This window comes from Athene noctua, chromosome 5 (genome assembly GCF_965140245.1).
Source record: "Athene noctua chromosome 5, bAthNoc1.hap1.1, whole genome shotgun sequence".
NCBI classification, from domain to species: domain Eukaryota; kingdom Metazoa; phylum Chordata; class Aves; order Strigiformes; family Strigidae; genus Athene; species Athene noctua.
The window spans coordinates 24,724,654-24,752,628 of record NC_134041.1 but is presented as its reverse complement, the minus strand read 5'-3'; the positions used below and the strand labels follow the sequence as shown (position 1 = coordinate 24,752,628).

At 35.2% G+C, this 27,975-nt stretch overlaps 1 protein-coding gene across 1 annotated transcript; it reads right to left on the bottom strand.

Annotated features, from left to right (window-relative positions):
* Positions 1–102: 102 nt before the first annotated feature.
* Positions 103–27,975, bottom strand: KIF14 (kinesin family member 14). The gene is made up of 29 exons (XM_074908215.1): positions 26,867–27,975; positions 26,254–26,508; positions 24,727–24,814; positions 22,480–22,578; positions 20,931–20,983; positions 20,584–20,614; positions 20,122–20,229; positions 19,225–19,341; positions 18,481–18,599; positions 17,995–18,167; positions 17,508–17,655; positions 17,341–17,404; positions 16,943–17,127; positions 16,086–16,188; positions 15,702–15,862; positions 14,890–15,037; positions 14,050–14,202; positions 13,315–13,441; positions 12,604–12,697; positions 11,430–11,568; positions 9,162–9,262; positions 6,633–6,727; positions 5,674–5,895; positions 5,361–5,545; positions 4,607–4,765; positions 3,929–4,048; positions 1,431–1,505; positions 643–781; positions 103–501 (listed from the first exon to the last, which is right to left on the bottom strand). Exons 1-29 carry the CDS (start codon positions 27,973–27,975, stop codon positions 110–112), a joined length of 4,962 nt encoding a protein of 1,653 aa, XP_074764316.1. The 3' UTR covers positions 103–109.

The following is a 27,975-nucleotide window of genomic DNA, read 5'->3' as shown; positions in this document are numbered from 1 at the left end:
ATTTACTTTCCTACCACTTACTAATAATATTAGCAATAAATTTTAGTGATATGTTGCTTTCCCTCCATGTAAAGGGAAAGAGTTTCCCTGAATTTTTTGATGATAGTATTTATACCCACTGTATCCTATCAGGTGAAAGTTCTGCAAGAAACGGAGGTGAAGACTGGAGTTTGTCTGTGAGTTTTGGAATCCCCTTCTGTCTCCAAGCAAATTCAGCTTCACCTGTTTCAATCTGTCCTCCCCGAGTCTCGGCAGTTTCATTACAAAGAGTCTGAGGTATAAGTGATGGCTGTCCTTGTTCAAGTTCAAAATTCATAATAAGGGAACCAACCAGAGAGTCCAATTCATCCAAGTTCAGAAAAGGCATGGGTGTTTCCAGGATAGGATTGCTTGCAGAAGGAGAAGACAAGGCAAATAAACGAAAGTAGCTGTTAAAATATCCAGCTATGATACAAATCTTTTCTGCAAAGCTCCTGAGAGGGCTTGTGTTTCTGTATGACCCTATGAAAAACAAAGCAAGAAGAACTAAATGCAGCATTTTGCTAAGAGAAACCAAGTAGCCCTCCCTCCCTCTTGCTTTATAGGTCTCCTGTAGTCCACAGATTTCAATCAAGACAGGTAATAAGTAACCCAGATAAATACCTTGTAATGTAGAAGAAACAATTTGACAGACTTCAGCTAGGCACTGCTCCAATTCCAAGTATTTAGCAGCTATGTTACTGCTTTTCTTTATTTGCTGATATAGAGATTCTTCTTCTGGTAATTGAGATTCTCTTTTTTCCTGTATTAATAAAGAGCAATTTTAAAAGAACCAAAAAAATTACAGCATATTGCCTATTAAACATGTTTATTATGGATTCAGTCACATAAACCAGGGCAATGCTGAAACAAAATGGAAGTGATGCCAAGTCACAATACATAAGATAGTTCCAAAAAGAAGTGCAGATTATTGACAGGTTACAAAAAAAAAAAAAAAAAAGCAAATGGAACTGTAAAATCCAGAAAAAGGTTTGACTCTTCAAAGATAGATTAAATCACCTATTCTGGCTTTTAATTCAATATACCAATAAATATGGCCATAAACTAATGAAGTAGTCCTAACACAATTACACTAGCGTTACTGAACTTGAGGCTTTCAACTTAAAAGAAAACAAAACAGGTGGTTAGGCTGTTCATGATGAACACAAAAAGAAGGAACGTAAGATACAAGTACCTCCAGAAATACTTTAAGTAAAATTAAAATCAAATTGCGTGGAAATGCAGTATCCAGATAAGTTAGCATTCCAATCACAAGAATGCCACTGAGACAGGTAGTGTTACTGTGCAATTGTAGATATACAGAAGGTTTCAATTCCTCTTCTTTTTTAAATACATCTTTTAAATTTAAACCCCAGAGTCAAAGCACCCATTTTGTGAAACATTTCTCTTACCTTTCTACAATAAGAGATGTTCTTTTCAAGGAATCTGGCTAATGCCACAACATTATCCTTTATTTGAGTCTGAATCTACAAAGAAATTTTTAATTATATTGTACACTTGATTCAAGACAAAGTAAAAGTACATTAATATTTTAGAAGGATAACGAACACTGGTATACTAATGAGAAAAACACTCAAAAGCAGAAGTAATGTTTTCTGCAACATACCATGCAATTTTTCAAATAAAAATGTTAACTGGTAGAAAACAGTAAGTGTATCTGCAAGGTTTTAAATAACCCCTTAATATGGGAGGATCAAATGAGCGAATTTAAATATCTGCTAAAGAAAGGTTGTCCTGTAATTTTTGTATCACTGTCATTCTAAGTGGGAAGGGTAATCTCTTAAATGAACACCCTTGTGTTCCCTCCCCAATTTCATATTAGTTCCACCAGCAACAAGCACATACAGGAATCCTGCAGATACGTAGGAATTTGCTGCAAGCAAACAACACTCTAGAAAGCAGACTGCTCAATTCCTTTGGCTGGAAACGAAGCATTTGGGAGTTAAGCAAGCAGATAGGAACATAAAAGATTTTGGACAGTTTCGCTATTATCTGTAGGATTAAGAATGACAACAGTGACAACCAGAGTAGTAAGAAATGTTTGCTTTGGAGACAAGCAATTTATCACTCCTCTCCGGCTCATCTGAACCTTTTATCCCAGGATGTATTACAGATTTTTGAGTAGTAACAAGTTCTTTGGAAATAAGTATTTTCTATATCCTGACTCATTAGGGAAATTTTCTTGTTGGCCATAGTTCTGCAAATTTCTCAACTTTGAAGAAAAAGAATAAGAATAAACACACGAGGCAGAAGACAGGATTACTCAGGCGTAGGTAAAACTACCACCTTTGATCTTGCATGCTGTCTGTACAAAACATTTATTTGTAGGAAAAGTGGCAGAACAGGCCTATATATCCCAACACTGAAAGGAGGAAGCACATACACTATATACACCTAGTACCTTGCTGAAAAACATTTCAATCTTTTCAAAGTATTTCCTTGGAATTCAGCCAGGTTTTCTGTCAAATGACTCACCCACTGAGAAAGTGGCATATTTCTAACTACGGGAATTTTCGTAGAGCCACAGAATATTTTTAACTATGGTACTTATTCCTTATACTTTATTCTACTTCGCATAACTCCCTATAGTATCAACTTTCTCACAATTTGTCACCTAAGCAAAATAAAACCACAAAATTACAGGCTGCAGCTTAAAAAAAGAGCCCCGTCGCAAAAAAACAAACAACCCACTACTGAATTCAGCACATAATAAGGTCTGGTTTGCTTTAAGTGTCAAAATACACTAGAGACACACCAATAATAGTATGTTTGTTTCATGAAATAGTAACTCCTTCCCAAAAGATTTCAGCATACTGAAAAAAATCAAAACTAAACGTCTTCAATTCAATAAAATATAACTGCTAAACTGGAGGGGGGAAACAAAAGTACGCACAGAACTGTTTATAACGAGGTAGTAGGATATCTCTTCTTAAAATGACAATAATAATTAAATTGAGGTCTTACTATGAGAGATAAAAGCTTCCCATTGATGTAATTCCTTTTCATATGACATTAAGTTTGGAAGGTAACAGGAGCAACTCATTAATAGAATATAAATAATTTTCTGTAACATTCCTATAAAGCATTATAAAGAAAATTAAAATACCTCTGCTGCTTATCAACATGGAAAGTATTTGAAGGTCAGCTATGATTTCAGTGAATGACATGAAATCAAGCAGGAATTTCCTGGCTTCTGCACTATTAAATAGGTACTTTAGTCAACCAATTTCCCTCCTAAGTGCCCAATTCATGAAAGTACTTCAGCATATCCCAAGCATTAAGCACATGAGAAGACTAGCTCTTAAAAGATAACACTGAATTATTTTAATTTTTAGATAACATGCTATTTGGAATAGGACTGTAAGAACAATATATGGCAAAATGAAGTCTTCAAACTTCCTAATAATCTTCCTGACAATAACTGTAGTAATAACAGAAGTAATTACTATTATCAACATAAAGTAACACTTAACTTTCAGGATCTCAAAGTGTTACTACATATTAAATATTCAATCTTTTCACAAATCAAACTTAACAGTAGTATACAGAAAAGGTCCACTTGCTCCTTCGTGCCAGTTTTCATATTCCCCCTCTCTTTCATGGTTACACTATGAAATTTTACACAGAACGCCCTCCAACGCACAGAGAAATTGTTCTAAATAAGATACACTTAAATGTTCTGTCTACATATGGGTGAAAGGCGAAACACTAAAAATTTCTGCAAGACTGTATTCAATATTCCCACTTACCACCCATCTCAAACTTCTGTTACTGATCATAACCATATTCCTACTATAAAATTCCTAGACAGAATTGCTGAAAAAATAACAGGACATGATCAAGTGTCTCTAAGATATCGTAGCAGGTTTTAATCTTACTTTCATCTCACCTCATTTTGTGGATATTTTTTCATGAGTTCTTTCTGCACCATTCTTGCTTTTTCCTGTACAGTATCAATGAGAAACTCCAGCCCTGAGCCTACTCCATCATAAATGGCAAGTAGAAAGTCCTTTTAAAATAAAGGTTCAAATTATAATGATTAAGTTAATTGATACAGGCTTGAACTAAAACAGATTTTTTGTAGTGGGCTAGAAACTTGATTTTATTTTGAGCCAATTGTCCAGTGCTGGTCTATTCAGTCACGTGTTGTTCTTGGACCACAGGGGTCAGCACTTTAACCTCCTTTTTCTACCTTTCTTCAGATTTCTGAAACCTCAATGTGATACTTAATCACAGATTACTGAAATGTGTTGAATGAATTTCAGTGAAATATGTAGACTTGTACAATCTCAGTGCAGATACAATCCTAAAAGCACAGTATTTCTTTCTCTTTATAGATGGAAGTCTATACATGTCTGATTTAAAGTGTGTCTTTTTTAAGGAAAAACCAAATTCAAGGGTATTAACAAATACCAATTTTCACCATAAAAATGGAGTATTAGATAGACTCTGAAAATACTTAATTCAGTTGATTTTTATATGTAACAATTCGCTTCTGAGCACAGTTACTGAAAATAAAGGTGATGTCAACATTAAAATTATTATTTCTAATAAACATTTTTTTCACCTGTAGAGTTGTTGCAGGAATGTTGTTCTCTTCAGAAAATGAAATATCAGCTCTTGTAACTACTGCCAAATAGCCTATGTATTTCATTGTTTGTTTTACTGTTTGGTTTACTTTGCTCCATGCTTCTGTTACCATCGAAGATATATCTGAAGAACATCCCTGAGAAATAAAGGCATATCATTCACTGAAGCTAGAAAGTATCTTTGATCAAAGAGCACACACTTTCTAGAACATAAGAGTTCATAGCATACAAGAGCTTGTGGCATTTTCAGCTTTACATCTTCCTACTTCCAGTGGTTTATCTACCACAGCTAAAAGACGATACCTTGCAGCCACAGAGAAGAATGGTATGATTATACTACACAGTTAAAAAAAAATTCCTCTTCACAAGGCTGTAGTATGAACGAGAGTAGTGTTTACTGGCCACTGACTTATAAATATGTTAACAGTAGCACTTCACAATCTAAACTAGCATTTGCTCTTGTCATTGAATGCTTTTTTTCCATTTTTAAGTTTAAGAACCTATGCTATTGTCAGGCCCTGGGCACATCAAGGTCTGCATTACTCTGAACTCGCATATGGAAGTACCAATTTAGACAGCAAAAATGCACCCTTTGCTGTTCACCTTCTTTAAGTGTGTCCATTTGTCATTATGTACATTGGACATTTAAGTGTTTTTAGCAAGTCTGTAGTAAATATTGCATTAACCCATAGAACTTTTCTACACACAGATGAACTCCATAATATACTTTACCTGCAATAGTAACTGTAAAGAGCCTCCTAAGTTCTTCACTTCCTGTTTTATTTCTTCATCAACTTTTATAGATCCAGGGCACTTTTGAACATTGTTAAGCCAAAGCTTGGTTAGAACCACAAGCTGGTCAAAGGCAGAGATAATTCTGATGCTGTAGGACTGAGCAGCATGATCAAGAGAGAAGACTACAAGAGAAAGAGATCTATCAGAAGGTCTCCTTTGCAAATAAAAGTAGGAATGTTAATTCTTTGGATAGGCAAACATATGAATGGTTGTACATCTGAAAGACAAGTCATATGAAAACAAGACTTACAGTTTTCTTGACATCCTTCATCTTGCTGTTCATAGGCTTTTGAAATGACAGACACCCCACAGAAAATGATAACCAAATTACTTAGGAGACTATCTGCTATGCTCTTTCCTCCTTCATCATTCTGTTCCAGTAAATCTAAAGCTGAACTTAGAGATTCTTTGCAAATTCCAGGAAGAAATGATTCAGAAGAGCTTGGGCATATGCTGGACTTATTCTGTGAACCTGTATAATGTAAAAGCAAAAGAGATACACAAGAAACTCTTAATTGGAGTGAGCAGTCAGTCTCTGTAATACTTCTTCAGCAATACTTAAGATGGCAAGTCAGAGCAAAGGTGTATACAACATTCTAAATAGTTTCTAGATTCAGTTAATATGACAAATTTCACAGTGAAATTATTTAACATGAATCTATCTGTTTCAACAACTGAACCTACAGAGAGACAGAAAATAACAAAACCCAGCCAATCTAGAATAACTGAATGCATAAAGATATTTGGAAGACTGAAGCATCTAATATTTCAGAAAAAAAATTATAAAACATGATAAAAAGCTTGGGGGAACCTCAGGAGCTGAATGAATAACAACAACTCAAGCAAACAAAGTCTCCAAATTATTGTATCAGGATTCATCCTCTGGCAATTTGTTACATGAACTACCATCTTTCTCCAATTAACCTGCACAGTTAAGCAGAGTAATGTTTTAGGTGAATTTCTTAAATAAGGGTCACAAGTGCTGGTCAGGAAGTTTTTGCTCTAAAAAAAAACATAATCAAAAATACAAAACCCCCAACAGCTTGATGTTATAAACTTGAAGGTATTGTGAACAGGACATTTTTCATTTTGTTTTCTAATCCATGTTGTGTTTTTTCAAAGAACTATTAGAAATACATGTATTTTATACATGTAGTAGTTTCAACTTCTCAGCATGAAATGAAAGGTGTTCTGCCATATAGCAAGTACCTGATATATAGGAAGTTCGTATATTCTGAATTGGTTGCAGTTTTATCTCTGACAAACATCCAGAAATTCTCTTGTTCTTCATGAAACTTCTACTTCTAGAAAAGAATGAGAGTGAAACCATGAAGAAACTTTAATGGAAAAGAATCTCTCTCCCCATACCCACTGAAAGTTCAGTAAATATTAACAGACATCAGGCAAACAAAATAAACATCTACTTTTATTTAATGGAACTTGTTAACACAGAACATAAACCAGAGTAAAAGCAGGAATATACAGCCCATCAGATGGAATCTCCTTACTTACTTTCTTCAGGCTCTTGCTACTAAGCAGAATCTTCACTCCACATTCCCATTTTTAAGCTACTAGTTTATTACTGGATTATTATTATTTAGAACTTGCGACAAAACACATTTATTTCCTACCTATTTGGACCATGGGAAGCAAACTTGTTGGCTTTTTTTTTTTTGATCTTGTTTGCTGGACAGAATGAATTGCTTTTGGAAAGCTAAATAGGAGGGTTTTTTTCCTTGGTAGAAGTCAGATGTTCTGGAAAGTTCTCCATTGTCAACAATGCTTCTCTGGCCTGGCTCTGGGTGCTTAGCTGCTGGTGCCCAAGGCCAGCTCTTGGTAAGACAACTGTCTGAGAAGCCTCAGCCAGCCTGGAAGCTGTGCAAGAAACAGCTGAAAGGAGACTCAGCAGGGTCTCCCCAACTTTTCTTGGAGCTGCATTTTAGATAAGTCTCTTGCCCTTGGTCCTGCCCGACTTACAGTTGTGTTGTAACCATGCCTGTGCTGGGCCATGTATGCCGTTGATCTGGACCTGCAGCCTTGACTTTCCAGTTTGACCTGGGACCTTGTCACAATGGCTGTGCCAGCAATCACTGACCCTGCCAAGTGTCCCTGAACCTAATCCTGACTTACTGAGCGGATTTCCCAGCTTAACCTCGGCCCTGCCTCATCATTACATACTTAGCTGTGGATCTGGACTATTGGCTGACCCTAGTTACCATCGCCAGACCTACTGCACTCACCTCACTCAGGCACTGTGAGGCTACACCCTTTCTGGCAAGGGTACTGCCCTGTCTACCCTCCTGTCACATTCAGCCCCAAACTGCCCTTCCCTTTTAGAACAGCCTGTCCTTTATGCTCAATGTCACTACACATCAGGAGCACCGAATGCTTAAGTAGCACATGGAATTCAATTTATTTCAGCAGTATGCATGACTGACATCAGATAACTGCTGTCAATGCAGCATACAATGCCAATTTCCCTTTTCCAGAACCTTTTCTTGTTTAGTTCAGCTTCTATTGTTGCATTTTTAAAATAGGCAGAACAAAACCAAATACACTTCTGAGAGTTAAGAACACACATTATAATACTGTCCAGAAGGCAGCATCAGACAAAAGAAAGTATTCTAACATTATTCTATCATTAAAACAGTATTTGCACTAAAAATAAAGAAACTGTTTTCCATTGCATTCTTTTCAGAAAACTTTTGTTTACTTAGAATGATCAGGGATGTTCTCCAAAATTTACAGTCAGATAAACTGACCTGCTTTACAGCAGAATAACAACAATCACATGGGCTGCTGCCCACTAGCAAAGCTGTTAACTAAGGATCTGTTAGCATTTCCGTTACAGGCTACAATTTGCAAGTTTTCAAGTCAGTTAAAAATATCATTACAAGACTAAAACTTCAAATACAAGGTCCCAGACCAATTGCAACTTACTCCTTAAAAACATTGTTTTCATATTATAGAAGTATGAAGAAAACATTAATGCACAATTCACTCTGCACTGATGATATCTAGATACATGGCTTAGAAAGCCTTAATGCATGTTTTGACAAAACATACTTCTGGCTTTGGAGGAACTTTTTTGTTTTGAATTTCTTGTTTATGAGGAAAGATAAAAGAATGAACAAACAGAAGAGAACTCATCCACACAGTGTATGGGGTAAGTAAGGATGGGAACAGATGTCCAAGTGCCTATTTAAAATCACTTGTTGCTAATCAAATTCTTCGGTATCTATAACCTTAAACTGTGGGTCCTCTGCAGGGTAAATAAAAGTCCTGTGCTACAGACAAGTGTATCAGTTTCTGAGACAGCTTTCTGAAATAGTTGAGGACAGACCTTAATTACCTCCAACTAGTTGTCAATGGTCATCATAAAACCTTCTGGCACTGATCAGACGTACATTGCATATATGCTGTGCCTGACCTCAGAAACATTGCTGTTTAATCTGCCAAACTGCTTTAGTGGACATCCAAGTTTATTTGCAACATGTTGAATACTAACAGCCATTTCACAAGTGACGCCAGTAAAGCATAGTAAGGTAACGTAATGAAATTTTCCTTCCTTCTTACAAATATATACATAACTTCTAATTTAATTTGTAAATTTGACATTATAATAAGATAAAAGAATTAAATAAAAGACTTAGTGGCACAGAAGCATGTTTAGATATTTACAGAAAGTATTTTTTGCTTTGTTTAAGCATAGATGAAGGAGTTATAGATTAGTATCACCTTCTTCTGGAAAGAGAGGAAACTGAGGCATCTGAAAGGTCAGGTTCCCATTCATCAGCAGGGTCATAAAATACATCAGCAGCTTTATTGCTATTATTACTCTGAAAAAAATAAAGAAAACGCAGGGGAGAAGGAGGGTTAAACAGAAGTAGAGTGATAATAAATCTTTCAATGTATGGATGAAGACAACATCTTCTACTAACAGCAGAACAGTGGTTCTAATGTTTCTTTTGTTAGGATATGTCTAATCTAGACGATAACTGACTGCCAGCCAACTTGAGGTGGAAGTGTTTGAAAACAAAATAAAAAAAGATGGTGAAAATGCCTAGCTACCCAGTATGTGAGATACAGGAACACCAAGTAGAAAATCTTTTCTCAACTCTCTCCACATGCCAGATTTATTAAAACTCTGGGCATATAATTTACAATTTTAATTTATTTTTATATGCAGGCTCTGATATTGTTAAGATCCAAACAGTTTTAAGTAATAAGTATGGCAATATTCTTCTATCACAGGAAATACTTGCATATTACAGAGTTCTATCATAAAGCAGTGTTTTCTCAATTTTTTTTCTGGCTTTTTTTGATGGCATTTTTCCCTTTTGGACATAATATTGAAAAGGTTTTACTTATACAAAGTTATTCTTTCAAATACAACATCACCTTTTGATGAGATGCAATTATCTTCTAAGGTAGGAAAAAAGAGGATTCTGAAATGCAAAAAAAATTTGTATTTTTCTCTACCAGCACCTTCAGTGCTCCAACAGTTGAGATTTCTTCCTCTGCAAACTTCAAGTATGCTATTTATGCCAGAATGTGATTTGCATTTGGAAACAACAAGCATCCAAATATTTATATTTTTTATTTCAGGCAATTTCTACTCATTTTCAATACTGTTCCAGACTAAACATAATACAGATATGAGAATGAGAATAAATTTATATGATCAGGAGAACGAATCACAAATACTATCACAGAACAAATTTAGACAAGCTGTTCTCTTAAAACCTAGTCTTAAATATATATTTTTTGTGTGTGTATTAATCAAAAAAACCTCCAAAACACTATAGCATAAACTACAAGATCATTATGGTTCTACTGGGTTGCCTTGGATCCTTCCTTTGTGTTAAGCAGCTCTTTTTAATCTCTAAGAACTTTCCTTACTTTATCCTTCATTATTTCACTACAGTCTGAAACAACTTTCAATTCATATGGCAGAAACCAAAAAACAAAACACAATCATCATCCCTAGAGACTGGAAAATCCCAGAATACTTCATTGCCACTAAAAAAAGGAAGGTACTTTTAAGGGCCACCAGATCTGTCTGGTTTGGGTTTTGGGGTTTTTTCCCTCCTCAAGTAGTTCTTAGGTCTCCCAATTCTTCAGCCCTTAAACAGGGAAAAAATGCAATGGAATACAACAAAAACAGTCCGTTCACACAGAGTCAATAAAGATAAACTCAATTCTTAAGACATTTCTTTCTTTAGGAGAAAAGAATACCATTTTCCCAGCAAATAAGAGCTGATATTGTAATCTCATGGGTACTCAATAACTTGGAACCATTGTCTACTTTCATGTAACTACAAAGGTTTTAGCTGATGGGTATAGCATTCTTTTGTGGATACAGAATCAAATGTAGGTGCTGTTCCCCCTTCCATCTTTTTTCTATTTTACATCCTTCTCTTCAGTACAAAAGACAGCACGATATGCAACAAAATACTGCGCATTTAGAGAGGTGCAATACAAAAATACCCAGTTTGTCTGATTAAAAGCAATGGAATTAGAAAAAGGGGTTAGTGTGCACCTTAACTGCCAGTTTATTAAACAAAAAATGATGAAAAATGCCTTTAAAAACTTCCACTGAAGAACATAAAGCACATACAGACAAAAGCAATGAGTAGCAAACTAATTTCCCAGACCTAAAGATAAACAGAACATAGTGAACATTCAATAGACACCTTTAAAAAAATCAAGTTGTCCTCTAGAACAGATAAACCACTGAACAACAAAAAGGACCACAAAGCAGTCCTTTTTTTACTACTTCCCACTCTGTACACAAAATGACCTGAATAAAGTCATTGATTTCTAGAGTCCTCTTTCTAGGTGATGGACAAGTGCATTTACATGTTTCATAAAAAATAATAATGTATTTTGGTGTATAAGATGACAAAAAAACCCCCAAGATTTTCCTCCTGTACGGATTATCAAAATCTTACTTTTGATAAAATATGAGTGATTATTAGTGGTTTTTCTTCAGTTGTTACTGACCTCATAGACTTCTTTCATTGCTGCTAGTTTGCACTCAAATTTCTCTAGGCTCCAAAACGTTGTTATTCCCAGTTTGACGTTACGAACCTGCACCTGAACAGAAGACACTGTTCCTGTTTTATCATCAGTTTTGTCGTGCCTAAGAATTTGAGAAAGTTTAAAAAAAAAAAAGAAAAAAAAAGAAAGACAAAAAACATTCTTCATACTGCAAAAATAAACAAAGTACTTGTCGGTAGGATTATACGGAAACCAAAACTGTGATTACAAACAGAGAAATTGCTTGAGACTTCATGTATCTCACAAAACTAACATTAGTGTAGCCATTAAAATTATTTTTATGTAAAGAAAAAAGGGATCCCTGCATTCAGAGGTAGAAGTAGATACTAGTATACAAATTCCTGGCTCTCAAGAAACTCAGAAACAAATATATGCTATAGAATTCTACTGGCAGTGTTCCTGTCGAAGGACGTGAAAAGAGAGCATCTGAAAAACACGGTAATACATACAACTACTAGAAAGTCCTAGCTTACCTGAATTTACTGTAGCTTTTTTTTTTTTTTAAATGATACAGAATTTTCTCTGCACTAATACAACTCTGCTCACACCAAGAACACCTGACCAATACACAGGTCCACTTTCAGAACACTCTTCAGCTATGACTAGCGAGTAGCACGGCATAGCAAGAGATCTCTGGAATGAAACAACTGGTCCCAAACACCAATCTGCATGATAAGTATGTCCTGACGTTTTTATTTTGAACTACCTCTGTTGTGGTCCTGTGAACTGAATACCTCCTGTAACTGGCACATATTCCTCAGTTTAGTTTTGTCCAAAGGAATGCAGTTAAGTGTGCTTTAGGACCACTTTAATGTGTGAAACAAAGCAGGATAGACATGGGCATCAGAAGATTCACTTCCAAAGCACACTCAATTCAAAATTAATTGTCTGTAGACATACCTTTAAATTCTTGATCTAAAATTCAAATTTGAAATTCACATTTCAAACTAAGAAAACTAAACTACACAACTAAAGATAGTTTGGAAAAGTGATTTATCTTGTTCAATTTAACAAAACTGTTAAGAGGAAAACAAACAGTTCACTGCATATCCAGAATCCACCCCCAATTATATATGTGTTATGTATACATGCCCTTATAATTAACTAACTCACTCACCTGTAGAAAACAGTGTTTTTCCCTAATTCATTACTAATGGTGTTGGCCTCTTTGATCATCACAGATAGCTTCAGGGAATTCCAGTTAAGTGGAACTAATAAAGAATATAGCATATAATGATTAAGTGAATCAATGTTATGCAACAACTTTAGGGTTTTAAAAAAAAAAAAAAAAAGGCAAAAAAGAAACCACAACCAAATCTTGAGTGGAATTTTGCCAACAATTCTATGAGCTCCCAATACACTGGGAAAAAATAACCCTCTCAGCCACAATAACCCTTTATGAAAGGTCAGGTAAAGGGCGTTTCAGAAACAAAAGCATAACATCAGATACTATATATTAATCTGAGATGGGAAACTAAACAGAATCAATTCTGTTACTCCAGTTTCCCCAGTGATTTAATGTCTAACTAGTTCAGCCAGATAGGGGAAGGATGTTTTAAGTAATCGAGGTAAATATAAGCAGGGTAAATACAGAATACATGTATATCCACCTAACCACACATGATTAAAACAGAACTTTTAGAACAGTCTGATACATACAGCTTATGAATAGAAAGGATCATAGCAGCAAAAAGGCTCTTGTTGTTAAGGATTGTTCAAGAAGCATTAGAGGAAGATTAAAAGCTACTGGATCCACATTCACTAAACCCAAACCCACCAAGCAAAAGAGAAGTCACTATTGCCTTTGCAACATTATGTATATACATACTAGCCGTAGTTTTATTGCCACTTCCACGATTCTTCTGAAGGGTGTGTATTTCTTCAGCAATCTTCCGCTTTTCAGCTTCCAGAGCTTCAAGTATCTTTGCATGATGAATAGTATGATCTTCTAGAGCCTGGGCAGGGAGGGATTTTTTTTTTTTTTTTTTAAATAAATAAATAAATAAATAAATTCTTAATGCTCTTTATTGAAGCAAAATATTTTGTTGCTGTCATTTTAAAGACTCTCAGAACAGAATGAAAGTTATATCAGACATCTGCTATATTGATATGCAACCCTTCACCTTCAAATGTTGACAGTTTTCTGGTTTTGCTTATTGTTAAGCTCAAAGAATTATTGGAATTAAAGAGAAACAACTTCAAAAAAATTAAGTCATATTTGTTGCAGCAGATATCTATGAACACCAGCCAAAAACCAGTCATTACTTACATTAATGCCTGGAGTCATAACTTTTGGCAGAGGCAACAGTCACTAAAGTTTGGTGCATGAACAAAACCATCCATGTCATATAAGAAATAATGTCAGAATTAGTTTATCCCCAAATTTAATACAATATCATACTCAGAGTGTAAACAAAACGTGTTCTTTTGCATAAAATTGCTTAGAAGAAAAATAATTCAGAAACGTTTCTTTTACAACACTTTCCTTTAAAAAAAAAAAAGGGAAAAACCCTGCCACAAAGAAACCACAGTTTATCACCTAAAAAGCTTTTTTGAACAGTACCTGCTTGGTAGCTAAGGTCTCCATTTCTAAACGTTTCTTATTAAAGTGTAGTTGTAGCTCAAGATTTTGCTTTGCCTTTTCTAGCTCTTGTATTTTAGTTGCAGCTTTTTGGTTATTCAGTTCTTGGATTTGGTTCTTGTGAGATTCTTCTCTCTAATGCAAAAAAGGACAGATGAGAGGAGGTGTAGCATTTCTACAGCATTTCTGACCCACCCCTTAGGCAGATACTAAGGTTTATTTTTCACTTCAACACATTTAAAACATGCAGCCCCCATGGACTACTCAGCGCAGTGTCAGCAATGAAAGGTTATATCCCAGTTCACAAGCATCACATTATGCCTTCTATAGCACATTTAAGAAATAAGATACTCCATGATTATTACTGTTTTATCACAATGTGTTATTCTAATTCAACTTCTGCATATTGTAAAAGTATCAAAGAGACTAACAACAGAGTAACATGCAAATTTGGAAAAAAAAAAGCCATATTAACTAAAATACTGTCGTAATTTTAAAATCTCAGAATAAACTAGATTTTGTAGGGATTTTCCTTCACACACAGGTAACAGCCTTATCAAATTCACACTGGATTAACATTTTAATTCCCAACTAATTCTATATACCAAAATCCCTAGAATAATTCTGAAAGGGATACATACTTTACAACTTCTTGTGTAAGGCTGATTTTTTTTTTAAAAAGAATGAGACAGCATTCCCTAAGATACTGTTATAATATGCAAGACTAAAAACAAAACACAAACCAAGCCAAACAAGAAACAAAGAGAAACCCCCCACTACAGTTTCTGGTTTGTTTTATGTAACAATGCAGTGTCAACTTACCACCTCTGCTTCCAGTGATTTTATTTTGCTTTCATAAGCTTCTTTTTGTGAGGCCAGTTCTTGCTGAACCATCTCTTTTGCAATTTGGACACTTTGCATCATTTCTTCCTTGGCTTTCAGTCGTGCCTCTTCAATTTCTGCTTCAAGCCTACAAGTGAAGGTATCATACGTTCAGAATGCTGGCTTTAATCTCCTATAGTCTGCATAGAAATTATAATCTTTTCTTCTGTCATGACAGGAGCCTCCAATTTTAACAATAAAAATATGAAGGTTTGTTTTGTGGGGTTTTTTTAAAAATAACTTTTACACTTTACATAGATTTTATGTGTTTTAGTGAGTTTCTATTACAGTTCCTAATTTTGTGAAAGGGACATAATAAAATAAATATGGAAATCAAGCGGGCTTTAAAATTCTGGAATGTCTTCCATCTTTGCCAGTGTCTACGTTTCCACTATGAAATAAAAAATATCTATTTTCTGCACCTTAAGTCTCCATCTTGAGTCTTGCAGTTTAATAACTCCCAGGAATGAAACAAATACAGAACGCTTTACTGTCTCTCAAGTTTTCCACCCTCACAGAAGACCAAGGTTGTAACTCTGGGTTCTTCTAATTTTCCTAAGGCATACATTCATTCCACCCAAGTCTGGAACTTCCATTTTCATTATAATTGGAGTTAACAAAAACCTTACTATTTTCCAACTTTCCCTTATTGTGAAATTATTAATAAACTTAAATTTCTTGTTTCTTAAACTTATTGCATGGTTGCATTAACAACTGAACTTATTTTTAGAACGAGAAGATACAATACTTACTGTGTTCTCTGTGCAATAAGCAGCTCATTCTTTGCAAATTCAAAATCTTTTTGACCATCATGCAAAAACATAGTTCCACAAGATGGCCTTGTAACTTTCTGAACTTCTACTGGATGATTAAACCTGAAATAATGTTCTCCCCCAAGGATCACTCGATCACCCTATTGGGAAAGGGGGGGGGAAAGTTTGTTCTATAACTTTTAGATTTATAAGCAAATTTACAGTGCTTAAAACATAGCAACTGGGGCTAGAAATCAAAGAGGAAAAAGCAAATATATACAGTTTCAGAGCCTTCTAAGAAAACCTGCAGTCTGAAGTTGTAATATTAGCAAAGCCAAGAAATGCGCGCACACACACATTACTATTACCAAATCCATTACTTACATGATGCAGAACTGTTGGGTCTAAAACACATTTCCCATTTACGTATGTCTTTGCTTCTCTCAGTGGAATAATAGTCACTTTGCCAACAGTATTTTTTATAACACTGAAAACAAGAAACATTTGTGGTATCAGTAGCTCATGTTAATTGCAAATAATGTTTCTTAAAAGACAAACTCATGCCTTAGATAGTGTCCTGTTATAGTTTTTCCAGATGTGGATTGTCTTCATACTATTTAGTTACAACATACATAATTGAGTGACAACATATATTTTGGAAGAGAATCAATACTTAAATCCAAGAAGAATCCACTGCTAAAAGATTACTACAATACTACATCATCTGAGCATTTCTTTGATAATGCTTAATTTCCCAACACATCCACATCTTTCATGTTTTTAGTAACTGATGAGTTAAGTTTCTTACAGCATTTTGTCTAGGACTAATTGCACAGAATGCACTTTAAACAATATTTCTGCAATATGGCCAAGTTGCTCTCTGTTTTTAGTTTTAAGTTAAAACTGTCAAGGCATGTCACTTTTTGATTGAACTTGATGTAACAGAATTATACACAGCATCATTTGATCAGGCCCTCCTCCAACATTTCTGCACAGATAGAAAATTTTGCTACATGTATGAAACGAACCTATAAACAACCTTGGTTAACAGATTTCTAGAGGGAACAGAAGGAAGTTACCTTAATCATTAAGCAGTACAAAAATTATCCCTAAAGAGTATTTTCCTGATTGGAAAACCATATTTCGTTACTGCCAGAAGGAACAGTGACTCCAAAAGAAAGGGAAGGGTGAGATGAAATATTTCCTGCTCTCACTTCAAGTATAAAAAGAACACTACATACCAATGGTCATCAGCAATTAGCACTCCGGAAAGCTGGATATCATGTTTTGAATTTGGTGTATACCTTCCAACTGTAGTTTCCCCTTCCTTGATCATATACAATAGCACCTCAGAAAGCTGAGGATCTTCATTAAGATTGACAAGGTTTGGTAAATGATTGTCCATTTTGAACGCAATTCCTGCTTTCTAGATAAAAGAGAGCACTGCATTAAAAAAAAATAAATTACTTTGTGCATTCAAATGTCTATATTAAATTTTTCTAAGTCACAGTAGTCTGTTAAAAGAATAGCATTAAGGAAACCAAATCTTACAGCTACTCTAATTCTTCTGCAAGGCTTGCTGATGTTGTATTTTCTATACTATCTCCTACAGAAAGTGAATTAAAGCAAGAAAATGTACCTGCAGTTCTTTTATATCTTCTAATTTCCTTTTTTCTGCTTGTTCAAATTTTTCCTTCCAAGCCCTTAACATATTAAGGGGAAAATGACACAACATATTAAGAGAAAATTACAGCATATAAATTTTACTCTTTCTATTTTAAGGTAAGACATTAACAACTGCCTGACCTTTGCATTTCTGCCATGTCCCTCTCCTGCTGGTGCAATTTCACCCTCAGAGATGTTATTTCCTGCAAATAACGTCTGTATTTTTCAGGATCAGTGTTCAGAGCACATTTCTGAGCTGCCTTCAGTTTTTCAATTTCAGCTTTCAATTCTACATTAGACAAACCAGACACAGAGTACACACAAAAAATAAAGACAAAACAGGATTTAGATATTTCAGTACAATACTAGAAAATTAAAAATTAAACACCTATCCCCATTCCAGGTTCTTAAGTGTAGCCTATGATATCATCTGAACTTTGGCCAAAAAAACCCAAAGGTCACAAAAGAATAATAACAAAAGGAAGATATTCTAGGTTGTATATTAGCCTAGTCAGCAAGTGGTCAAGTCAACACAATAGATTAGTAGTAGTAACAGCTGTTATGGAGCAGAAAGTTAAAACACACATGTAAATGAAAAACCCTCAAAGACTGCAGATGTCTGTCTCACCTCTGATTAGCTTGGCATTCACATCTTCATTTATTTTAGCAATGTTGATAATTGAACAAGCTTGTTTTGCATAGCGAAGAGTGCTGAGTGTTTCTTCTGTACTGCTGGCAGCTGGACTTACTGTGGCAATCATAGCAGTTTGCGAATTTCCACCAAGACTTTCCTTTAATAACCTTCATTTGACAGGAGAGTAGAAGTCAATTCCCAGCCCCCACATAGAAAGAAAAATTAAACTTCTCAATCTGGACATGTTAAACACAAAATACCTAGCATCTTACAATTTATTTGAGTGACTATTAGCTACTTAAAATACAAACCAAGGTCCTGTTTCCTCTTTACCTGATGCAACAGACTAATTTCTTCTCTCCATGGGTCATTTGAGAGAGAGGGAGGGAAGGAGGGGAAGTGATGCCTCCTGAATAGAAGAGGAATCAACAATCTGAGAAAGCTTTTACTTCAATATAAAAAATTTTTAAGTATACGTACCAAGTAAGGACAGATTCCCGGTAAGGAACAAAAGTTTTCTTTCCATTTCGAGACTGTTTAGAAAGTGCAGAAATAACCTTTCCAAGGGTTAACAGTGATTTATTGATACTCACACCCTCCTACAAAAAGCAAAAATAAAAATAATTATAATATAGTTGTGTTCTCTTGTGTGATGTTATTGACTGTACTGTTGATTTAATTGTGCTTATTCAAAATATGGCTCAGCTGTATGATATTAAATGTCACCACTGATTAAAAAAAAGATGCAAGAGTATCTGAGAAAATCTTCATTTGCAAATAACAGAGATCCTGACTTTAAAATAAGCACTGTTAAGAACCCTCAAACTTATGAAGGCAGCTTGAAAGAAAGCCTCTTATTAAAAACTGTTTACTTAAATCTACAAAAAAGGGGCAAGCCTAAACTCCATGGAATATTTGATTCATGATTTGGAAAGTCATGAGGACAGTTTTTCCTCCTTCCTTCTAAAGGATCATTAGGCCTGCATAGCATGGGAATGCTGTCCTCAGCAAGATCCGGCCTGCTATACTGCACAGTCAAAACAGCTTCTCAGGGCTACCCACACTCAAGAGCAAAACTCTATCCAATACGTATAAGCGTAAGGGCTACATATCCATTATAAGTAAAGTTCCTGCCCAAGAGTCCTCGTCGGTGGAGGGTGCTTTGGAGTTCAGGGGTATTCTTTGGAATCCCTCCTTTTCTACAGATTTCCAATACTGGTTTACCTTCAGCCTTTCTCCAGTGGTCTGAGCTGTTAAGCAGCATTCACTGCCAGCTAGATCAATGAGATTTATGTGACTGGTAAGCCTACGATCACATTGTTCTTCATCCACATATTCTACCTGGAAAAAGGGAAGATGTTTGCATTCAAACAAACACCTGAGGACAAGCAGAAATCTAACAAGCTGTTCACTTCAAATACATTAAAAAATTGACGCTTCCATTTACTTTTTGACTTTCATGTACATCCCTTGAAGGAGACCAAGTTCAGACTCTTGACCATAGCATTGATTGTTTGCAGTTGAATAACTGTATAAGCATAAACTGCAAACACAACAGAGTAGCAAACTATGGGTTTGGGTCCGAAGTTTGACTATTATAGATATCCAGTAGCCATGGAAATCAGTAAGCTGTTACTGACTTAGAGCAATGAAGAGCAGCTAAGCAGACAATGGAAAAGTCTCAGGATTTTTCAGGACTTCTCAGAAACTGCATCTCCTACCATTGTCCCAGCTCATCCCCTGCAGGAACTCAACACATCTATCCCAACTTGCATAGCCTAAGCTTCTTAGAAGTCAAGATGTGTTGGCAGCAGTGTGAAACTAGGTTTGGCCTCAATTTGAATTCCAGTTACATCTCAAAACTCACACTCCTCAAAAGCTTGGAACTACTCCTAGATCTGCCAGTCTAGACACATTTATATTTCTGCTATATGTAGCACAGAGACAGCAGAATGTACTCAAAGCATGTAAAATAAAGCGAATTTTGCGGTGTAGAAAGCCACGTTAAAATACCCTGTGCTTTACTTATCTTCAAGTATATTCTCACAGCAGTTTTCTAGGCAGCACACAAACCAACATTTTACTACCCAATTTGAACAGATATAAAACACACCGCAATACCTTGGTTTGAGTCATGACAAGGGTGAAGACAGAATGAGATCTAGAGCTCTTGTCATTCATTACTGTAGCAGCTGTTGCTCTCTGCTTATTTCCTAGTTCAAGCCAACTCTAAGAAATAAAAGTCAAGATGTGAAACCAAAGCCTACTTTGGGTAGATAACGGAAGATTGAAATATTTGAAAATAAATTTATTAACACAGATGATGATTCCGTAAGGGAAGAATTAAAACTTAAGTTTAAGAGATAACCAAGTGAAGAGTGACACTTGCCTGTATGCATCGACTTAACTCCATTATATAGGAGTAGTCTTCCTTGTCCTTTTACAAAGGCAGCTGAAATATCATAGACTACTTGGCAGGCTGTAAAGCATTTTCTTCCCATCCATGGAATTTAGTTTTCAGCAGTGAAAGAAGGAGAAAGTAGAAATATTTGTATTCCCTTTTAGTAACCAAATAACTCTTACCTGGATATCAGAGTAAGAACCGACAACATTCCTAAGGTGGGGGAAAGAGAAAAGTTTGGGTTCAGATTATTTTCTTTCTACAGTTTTCCCTGCTGCCTGAGTTCTGAAAGATTTCCCCAGTTACAAACAAAATACAAATAGACCATGAAAGCTCCAATTGTCTCGAGACTTCAACAGACATTTCACTAAAGCAATACACAAAAGGAAATATGTCAAGTCAAGCTAGACATTGCTATGCATTTTTGTGAAACTACACGATACTAAGATCTTGCCTAATTTACTGTTGACTACACATGCTTTTAGGATTACACCATACATCTATTAAAATGAGAACAGTTCAGACTTACACTGTCAGGCCTTCCACATATGGTCCTAACACTGGATGTTCTCTTACACGAAGCTGGAGAGAATAATTTTAAAAGTAAAATTATTAGGTGTGCGTTAGTTAGACCTAGCACTCAGGAATACCTTAACATTAAAAGTAAGTCTAGCCACATCCCTAGTATGACATTTATCATCAGCAAAACTTAGCATGAATCATCTAGAATATTTTCAGGAAACTATAACTGAACTTTTCCAGCTGCCTAAGAAATCACAGCAGACTGCATCAGGCCATTGCTCAGAGCTAACTGCAACATCTGTCTTGTATATTTACAGAAGAAACAAACAAAACACTTTACTGCAGCGTAAATCTATTATGTTTCCAATTTAAAGAGCTTAGCTCGAAATCACTGACAGAACTCAGAGGAAAGCTACTATAAAAAAAGATAGTATAGTCTTTACTTCTATGTAAGTAGTCCACATAAGTTCCAAGTTTAGGATAAAAGACTTATTTCAACAGCAAGTTGAGTGTAGTATATCTTCCTTATCATAATCTAATACAGTTTACACACAAGTGGTTAGTATTGCATATGTCAAAGTAAAGAAAGTACTTTTTTCTTAATAAATAAAACATGATAAATTCCTTCCCTACATCCCCTACTTAAAGAAAATCTCCTTAATTTTCAGGATCCAGGTTTTACATGTTCTAACACATAAGCACTGAAAACTAGCTAAACTAGTGATGCTTAACTAGTTAATCAGACCACTGATTTCCACCCCCTCTGCCCCTCCTCCAGCTTCTTGGGAAGTAGACAACCAACAGGAAAAAAAAGAGCTTCCTGACAGTGCCCATGGCTCTAAGCAGTAAATAATCCAGGGCAAAGAACCTGAAAGATATTATCCATCTTTGTGCTAAGCTCATACATGATAAGAGTTTTCTGTAGCTGGGCAATGTAAATACACAGAGGAAACACAGTGGGGAAGAATTCTCCCTTTGTAAATATTAACATTTTTTCATGGACTGCAATTAGATAAAGGGAATGGACATTTCAGTAGTGCCAAGAACTGGGGACACTGATGGATCAAATACAATAAGGCAAACAATTTTTTTTTTTCCTCCTCCCAAACTCCTCACATTGTCATCCTTTAATTTTAGAACTCCATTTAAATTACGTGATTATAATTCAAACTATAACTGCACAGGAAACCCTTAATATAATCTAGATATTTAGATAAATAATGTTTTAAGAGACTTTATAAAAACTGATAGGATCATCTTCATTTTGCAGATAAGGCGAGATGTTAACAACAATTCTGAGAGATTGTACTGAATTGTTTTGTTTCTATTTCAGCAATACTTCTTTTCAACTTCACATTTCTGAAGAGTCAAGCATTTTGCTTGAAGCCATATAGTGAGATTTTTTTTTTAATTGATCCTGTAATATCCTATTATTCACAACAATCTAAGGTACTTGGATAACAAAACGACCACTAGTCATCTGTGCATTTTTGTTTACAGAATAGATGCCACTACTTTGAGATTACACACATACTTGTTTCTTGAGAGCAACTTACTGGTTGTTTCTTCTGTCCGCTTCCAGCTTTAAAGACAAGCAAATCATGAATTTTCTCATTGTATACTTCAAAAAAGCTCATTTCAAGATGATACAAAATCTAATAAAATTAATAATAGAAGAGTTATTGATATAATCCACAAAACATCTTCATCATCCTTTGTTTCAAAAATTAACACAGATTGCCAGATCCTTCTATTAAACATTAGAAACATTTGTATTGAAAGTGCTTTCCAAGATAAATGATACCCTAAACGATAGATCTGCTATTACCAATACAATTTACTGGAATTCCATCCACAGCCATTCCCAGATGATAGCTATCAAGCTTAAAAAAAATGTATATACATCCACCTCAGAAGTTTTAGTGCTGGGGTTTTAGTACATGAAAACAGTTTTGTGTGCACCTGCCCTAGTCTCATACCCTTAAGGATCGCACTTCTACAGCATGACACATGTAACAGAGAAGGCATGGACTGATGTTCTCGACATCCTGACATAGAACATAATGACCTAATGGAAAGATCAACCTTGATTCTACCTACAACAATTTTTTAAAAACCAACAAATTTTCATGAAAATATATCTCCTTCTTCTGAATGCATTCAAGTTTGGTTTTTTTTTTTTTAAATAAAATGCAATTTTCTCTAAGAGACAAGAAAGATTGAAGAAAAAAAACCCTAAAACACTGCAGTCAGAAATACAAGATTTGAGACAATTTGCAGCAACAGAATCACTTATTCACAATGCATAAGCAAAGTAATAACAAACATATCTAGCAGCTCTGCATTTTTTAGAAGTTATACTCTCTAGACAAACTCAAAAAATAATCTTCTTGGATTTCTCAATGTCTAACAAATCTACAGAATATTACATGTTCACTGGTATTAGGATTCAAAGTCAAAAAGTCAAGCATAAAGCAATAAAAAAAATCTGGAATAGTTAAAAATGGAAAAGTTTTCCTGCGTAAGCTTAGCTAAATGTTTAGGTCTACTGACCTGTGAGACAGTCCTTACACACATGGACAAACATACAGAGGAAAAGAATACAAAGCGCAGCCTTTTTCCCCAGTGTGTTTTGCATCAGATATTCTTTATCCAAGAAAGAGCATAAATATAAGTTTCTACTCCTTTTTACAATTTTAAGAGAAATTCAAGGTTTCTAACCACAAATGATGGTTTATTAGTATAGAAAGCTTTACGTGCACGATTCAGATCTCAGGCACTGTACTGTAGTCAAGCTGATTCTTCAAAAAATTGTTCTGTACCAGAAATTCAGTCTTAGAAAGGCCTTAACAGTCAGACAGAAAAATAAATATACTTGAGGAATTTCCACTAACACCCTGCATACCTGCATTCTTAGTTTGGGTCTTCTGAATATACGAAATGAGTAGTTTAAAATAATTTTTAAGAGTTTAAGTTAGTCGTATCCCCAGTTATGATTCTCTAACTTTACCATTACTACGCCAATTAATTGGGGCAGAAACAGAATGTAACCCCTTGTTAAAACACTCTGGAAAGGATTACCACTTTGCTGGCTTTAAATCCATATACTATAGGTGTAGGACAGGAATTCAAATCAAAATACATTCTGATCAGATGAAATATTTCCACCCCCTCTCAGAAGACTACTCTTTCATATAGAATTATGTACGAATAAAGATCTATTCTCAATATAGAGAGGGAAACAAAACATTATTTACAATGAAGATTTTAAAGTCTTTAAAAAAAAAACAAAAACAGGTGGGGGTAGTTGATTTTTTTTTTTATTTCAGCAAGAATTCTGAGCTACAATACTAGAATTAGAATACTATTAAAGTGTATTTTGCTTTGATATGTGACAATGTTTAAAGATAAATTCATATTTTTTGAGTTCTGTTTTATATGCCTCCACTGAAAGTATGAAACCCACTAGGATTTCTTTGCACCTTTCCTTACATAAATCTTATCTTGTAAGACATACTATAAAGAGGAAAGAATCCTTGCCTAATACATCAAAAATATCATGCTCATATTTCTTTTTTACATTATTGTCATTAAAGAAGAAAACAATGTTCATTTTAACTATTTAAGGAACACTTAATCAGAGCTACTAGCAGAAATAAGGTTTGAATCAGCAAAAGAATACAGACATTAATAAACAGATCAGCATTAAGGTATAAAGTGAAAGAATGAAACTTGTTTCAAAATACTGAAAGGCATCAGTTTCCTCATAATTCAGTGTAAGGTCAATAGCATAAGCATACCACCTGTTGCTTGTCCATCTGTGCTATTTGACTGAAAAGATCTTCACAAAGTCTTGGAATTATTCCTCTGTCTTCATCAAATCCCATCATCCTGTAGTTACAAAAAACCTGCTAGTTTCATTTTATAACTCTCTATAGCTAGTTTTAATATTAATTTTATAATGTTCAAGTTGAAATCCCATATGCTTTTAAGTTATAGAAATAAGCAACAGAAATAAACCTGATCTAAGCTGGTGCTTTTTTTGAGCAAGGAATTAGACAAGGTGATGTCCAGAGGTCTTTTCGAATTCATCCATTGAGGAATGGGTTGAAAACCTAAGTAAAACGAAAAGCCTACAGAAACTGAAGAGTGAGTTGCACTATTAACAGTAAACCTATAGACATCTGCTATCCTAACATGCATGCATTTTATGTTCTCTGCACACTGCCAGTGTGGTAACCCTAAGGCCCTCTCCACCTCTGGCGTAGTTCTTTCCTGTCTAGTTCTACCACTGCAGAACACCACTGTGCTGGACTAATTCAGCTACAGTCTAGAGACACACACACTTGCCAGCAGAAATTTGTTGTGTACACTTGACCTGAGGACACAGTTATTACTGATATTAATTTTAGCTTTGTTTAAAATACAAAGGGGTGAAGGTGTTTACCTGAAGATGGAGGAAAAGAAAACGAACACCAACCAACTAACTACCCTACAAATAGGATGACAACTGCAATACTGAGCATATCTTTCTTTTAGGCCAAGGTAAATAAACATTATAAGTAAAAATTGGGTTTCCGTTTAAAGGCAAATCCTACTATAAATTCTATAGCTATTATAAATTGAATGGAAACATTAACATTCTGATAAATTGATTAGAAACATTTGTGGTGTTCAACTACATATATAAAAGTCTATAGTACCTCATGGGAATTACAAAGCTTATAGAACTGATTCTAATAGATGCATCCTTAGAAACAAAACAGTCCACCAGACATTCTGTTGAAAAATATACACAAGGTATACATAAAATTGGCTATAAACCCTCAAAATGTTACTTGTTTAGGATTACTTTGTGTAAATACTAGATTTCAAGTACACAGTGCCAACAGCATCTGGCTTTATTTATTTCTGTTCTGAAACAGGAGCACAATTAGAATGATCTCTTAAAGGTCTTGTCCAAAAACCATTAAATACTTCAGAACATGTCACTTCACGCACAAAATAACAACAGTGGTGAACAATAGCACTGGGAGAGTCTGAGAAGCTTTCAGCATTAACAAAGGTTTTCCTTCATCAAAATCTCTGGAAAGGGTTTTTTTTTCTTCACTAGAAGTAGAAAAAGGTCGGTGTCCAATACATAAAAATATTCTACACCTAGCTTTGTCTTTCTTACTATAAACATTGTTTTAATGGTTTTGAAATATGCAAAAACATTTTAACACAGTTCAAAAACTATTAAATCAATTCCATACAATCTCTTTTCATGACTTTACACTGCATAACAATTGGCTTCTACAGAATTTTAACAATTATTATTATGAACTTACGTGTATGATTTGCCAGAACCAGTTTGCCCATAAGCAAAAAGACAAGTGTTATATCCCTCAAAAGCTCTTTCCAGGAGCGGTACTGCCAAAGTTTTATAGATCACTGCTTGGCTTGCAAAATTAGGATGACACTTGTCAAAAGACCAGAAAGAGAAGTCATAACTGAAGCTGTAAACTTGGTTTGTGGCTGGATTTCGTACAGCTGTCTCTGAACCACTCATGGAGACTACAGGGAGGGAGTTTTCATTTTTCTCTCTGCATGGACAGGAGGGGGGAAATTAAAAAACATAAGCTACATGCTTTAAATTAGTCTTTTCAATCAATTGCATTATGGAAAATAAAACGCTCAGTAATTATTGTTAAAAAAACCTGTCTGAACATACAAAGTATTCAAGCGCAAAGTAGTTCAGTTAATGAATATGTAAAAAATAGCCTCAAACGCCTATAAAGTGAATTCAACTTCTTAAAATCTTAATGCTGCATGAAATATCAGCTAATTTCAAAGTACGTACACTTATTGTGTCAATAATTAAACGTCAGAAAACACAAAGCAGGAATCAACATATACTATAAAAGCTACTATTAGCACCAGAAATAAGTCCAGGATACAAACCTGTTAGTGAAAGGCCGTACACGCACAGCTACAATCACTTTGCTGTTTTCCACTTTGAAAACATCTTTCTCAGTGCTACTGCTCTCAGCTAGGGTTTCTGCGTCCTGTTCTGGTTTTAAACTTCCACTCACAGAAGGAGAGCTGGAGACACTAGTTTTCTTTTCGGATGAAATTTGAAGATGAGGCATCCGTTTCTTCGAAGCAGACAGAGGTGTTTGATCCTGAGAAATACTGTTCTTTGGTTTAAGCTTAAATCCTTCTGTTGAACCTTTTGTTGGTGTCCTTGTTCTTTCCAAACTGTTATGTTTCATAACGAAGTGTTGTATCCTTTGCTTTCCAACTAGTTTATTTATATTGCCTTTTTCATTTAGTTCTCCTGATACCCTATTAATATATTTTGAGGTAACTAACTGTTCTGATTTAGGAACTTCATCTTGACATTTTGTGTTAGCAGCATTTGTCCTATATTTTAAAGGCACGCAGCTATCACTCTCACACAGACCATCAACAAAGCCAAAGGAATCCTTGCTGTTCAGGTGACACTGTGACTTCGTACTTGACTGACCCTCAACTAACTTAAAGCTTGGTTTAACATCACAGGTATCATTATTAATATTTGGTGGAAGTGCAAACTTGTAATTTCTTTGGGCAGCAGAGTCATTCTCTTCTATTCCAGGTACAGTATGCCTCTTTATTTTACTCTTCTCTATGAAGCCAGTCCTCACACGCCTCTGCAGAGTAAGTCTTTTCTCTGTTTGTGTATTTTCCATGCCCTGTGTTGTGTTTGCATGCAATTGTTCGCTACTGGACACTGGTTTTTTGCTTGCTCCAGTTCTCCTCTGGAGTGTTAATCTGCCTTCAGGTTTAAATGCAGTTGATGTGTCACCCACTTTTTGACAGGCTGAAATCACGTAGGTTCTATTTAATTCCTCAGTCTTATCCTGAGAGCATGAAAGCAGACCATGCTTTTCTTCTCCTGACACCTGTGATTTCAGCTGCTGCCCAGATGCTTTGCTGCTTGTAAATGTATTCTGTGAAGAAGTCTTCTGCAAAGGTGTCATAGATCGTGCCTCTGAGGGACTTCTTGCAGGAACTGTGTAAATGGGCAT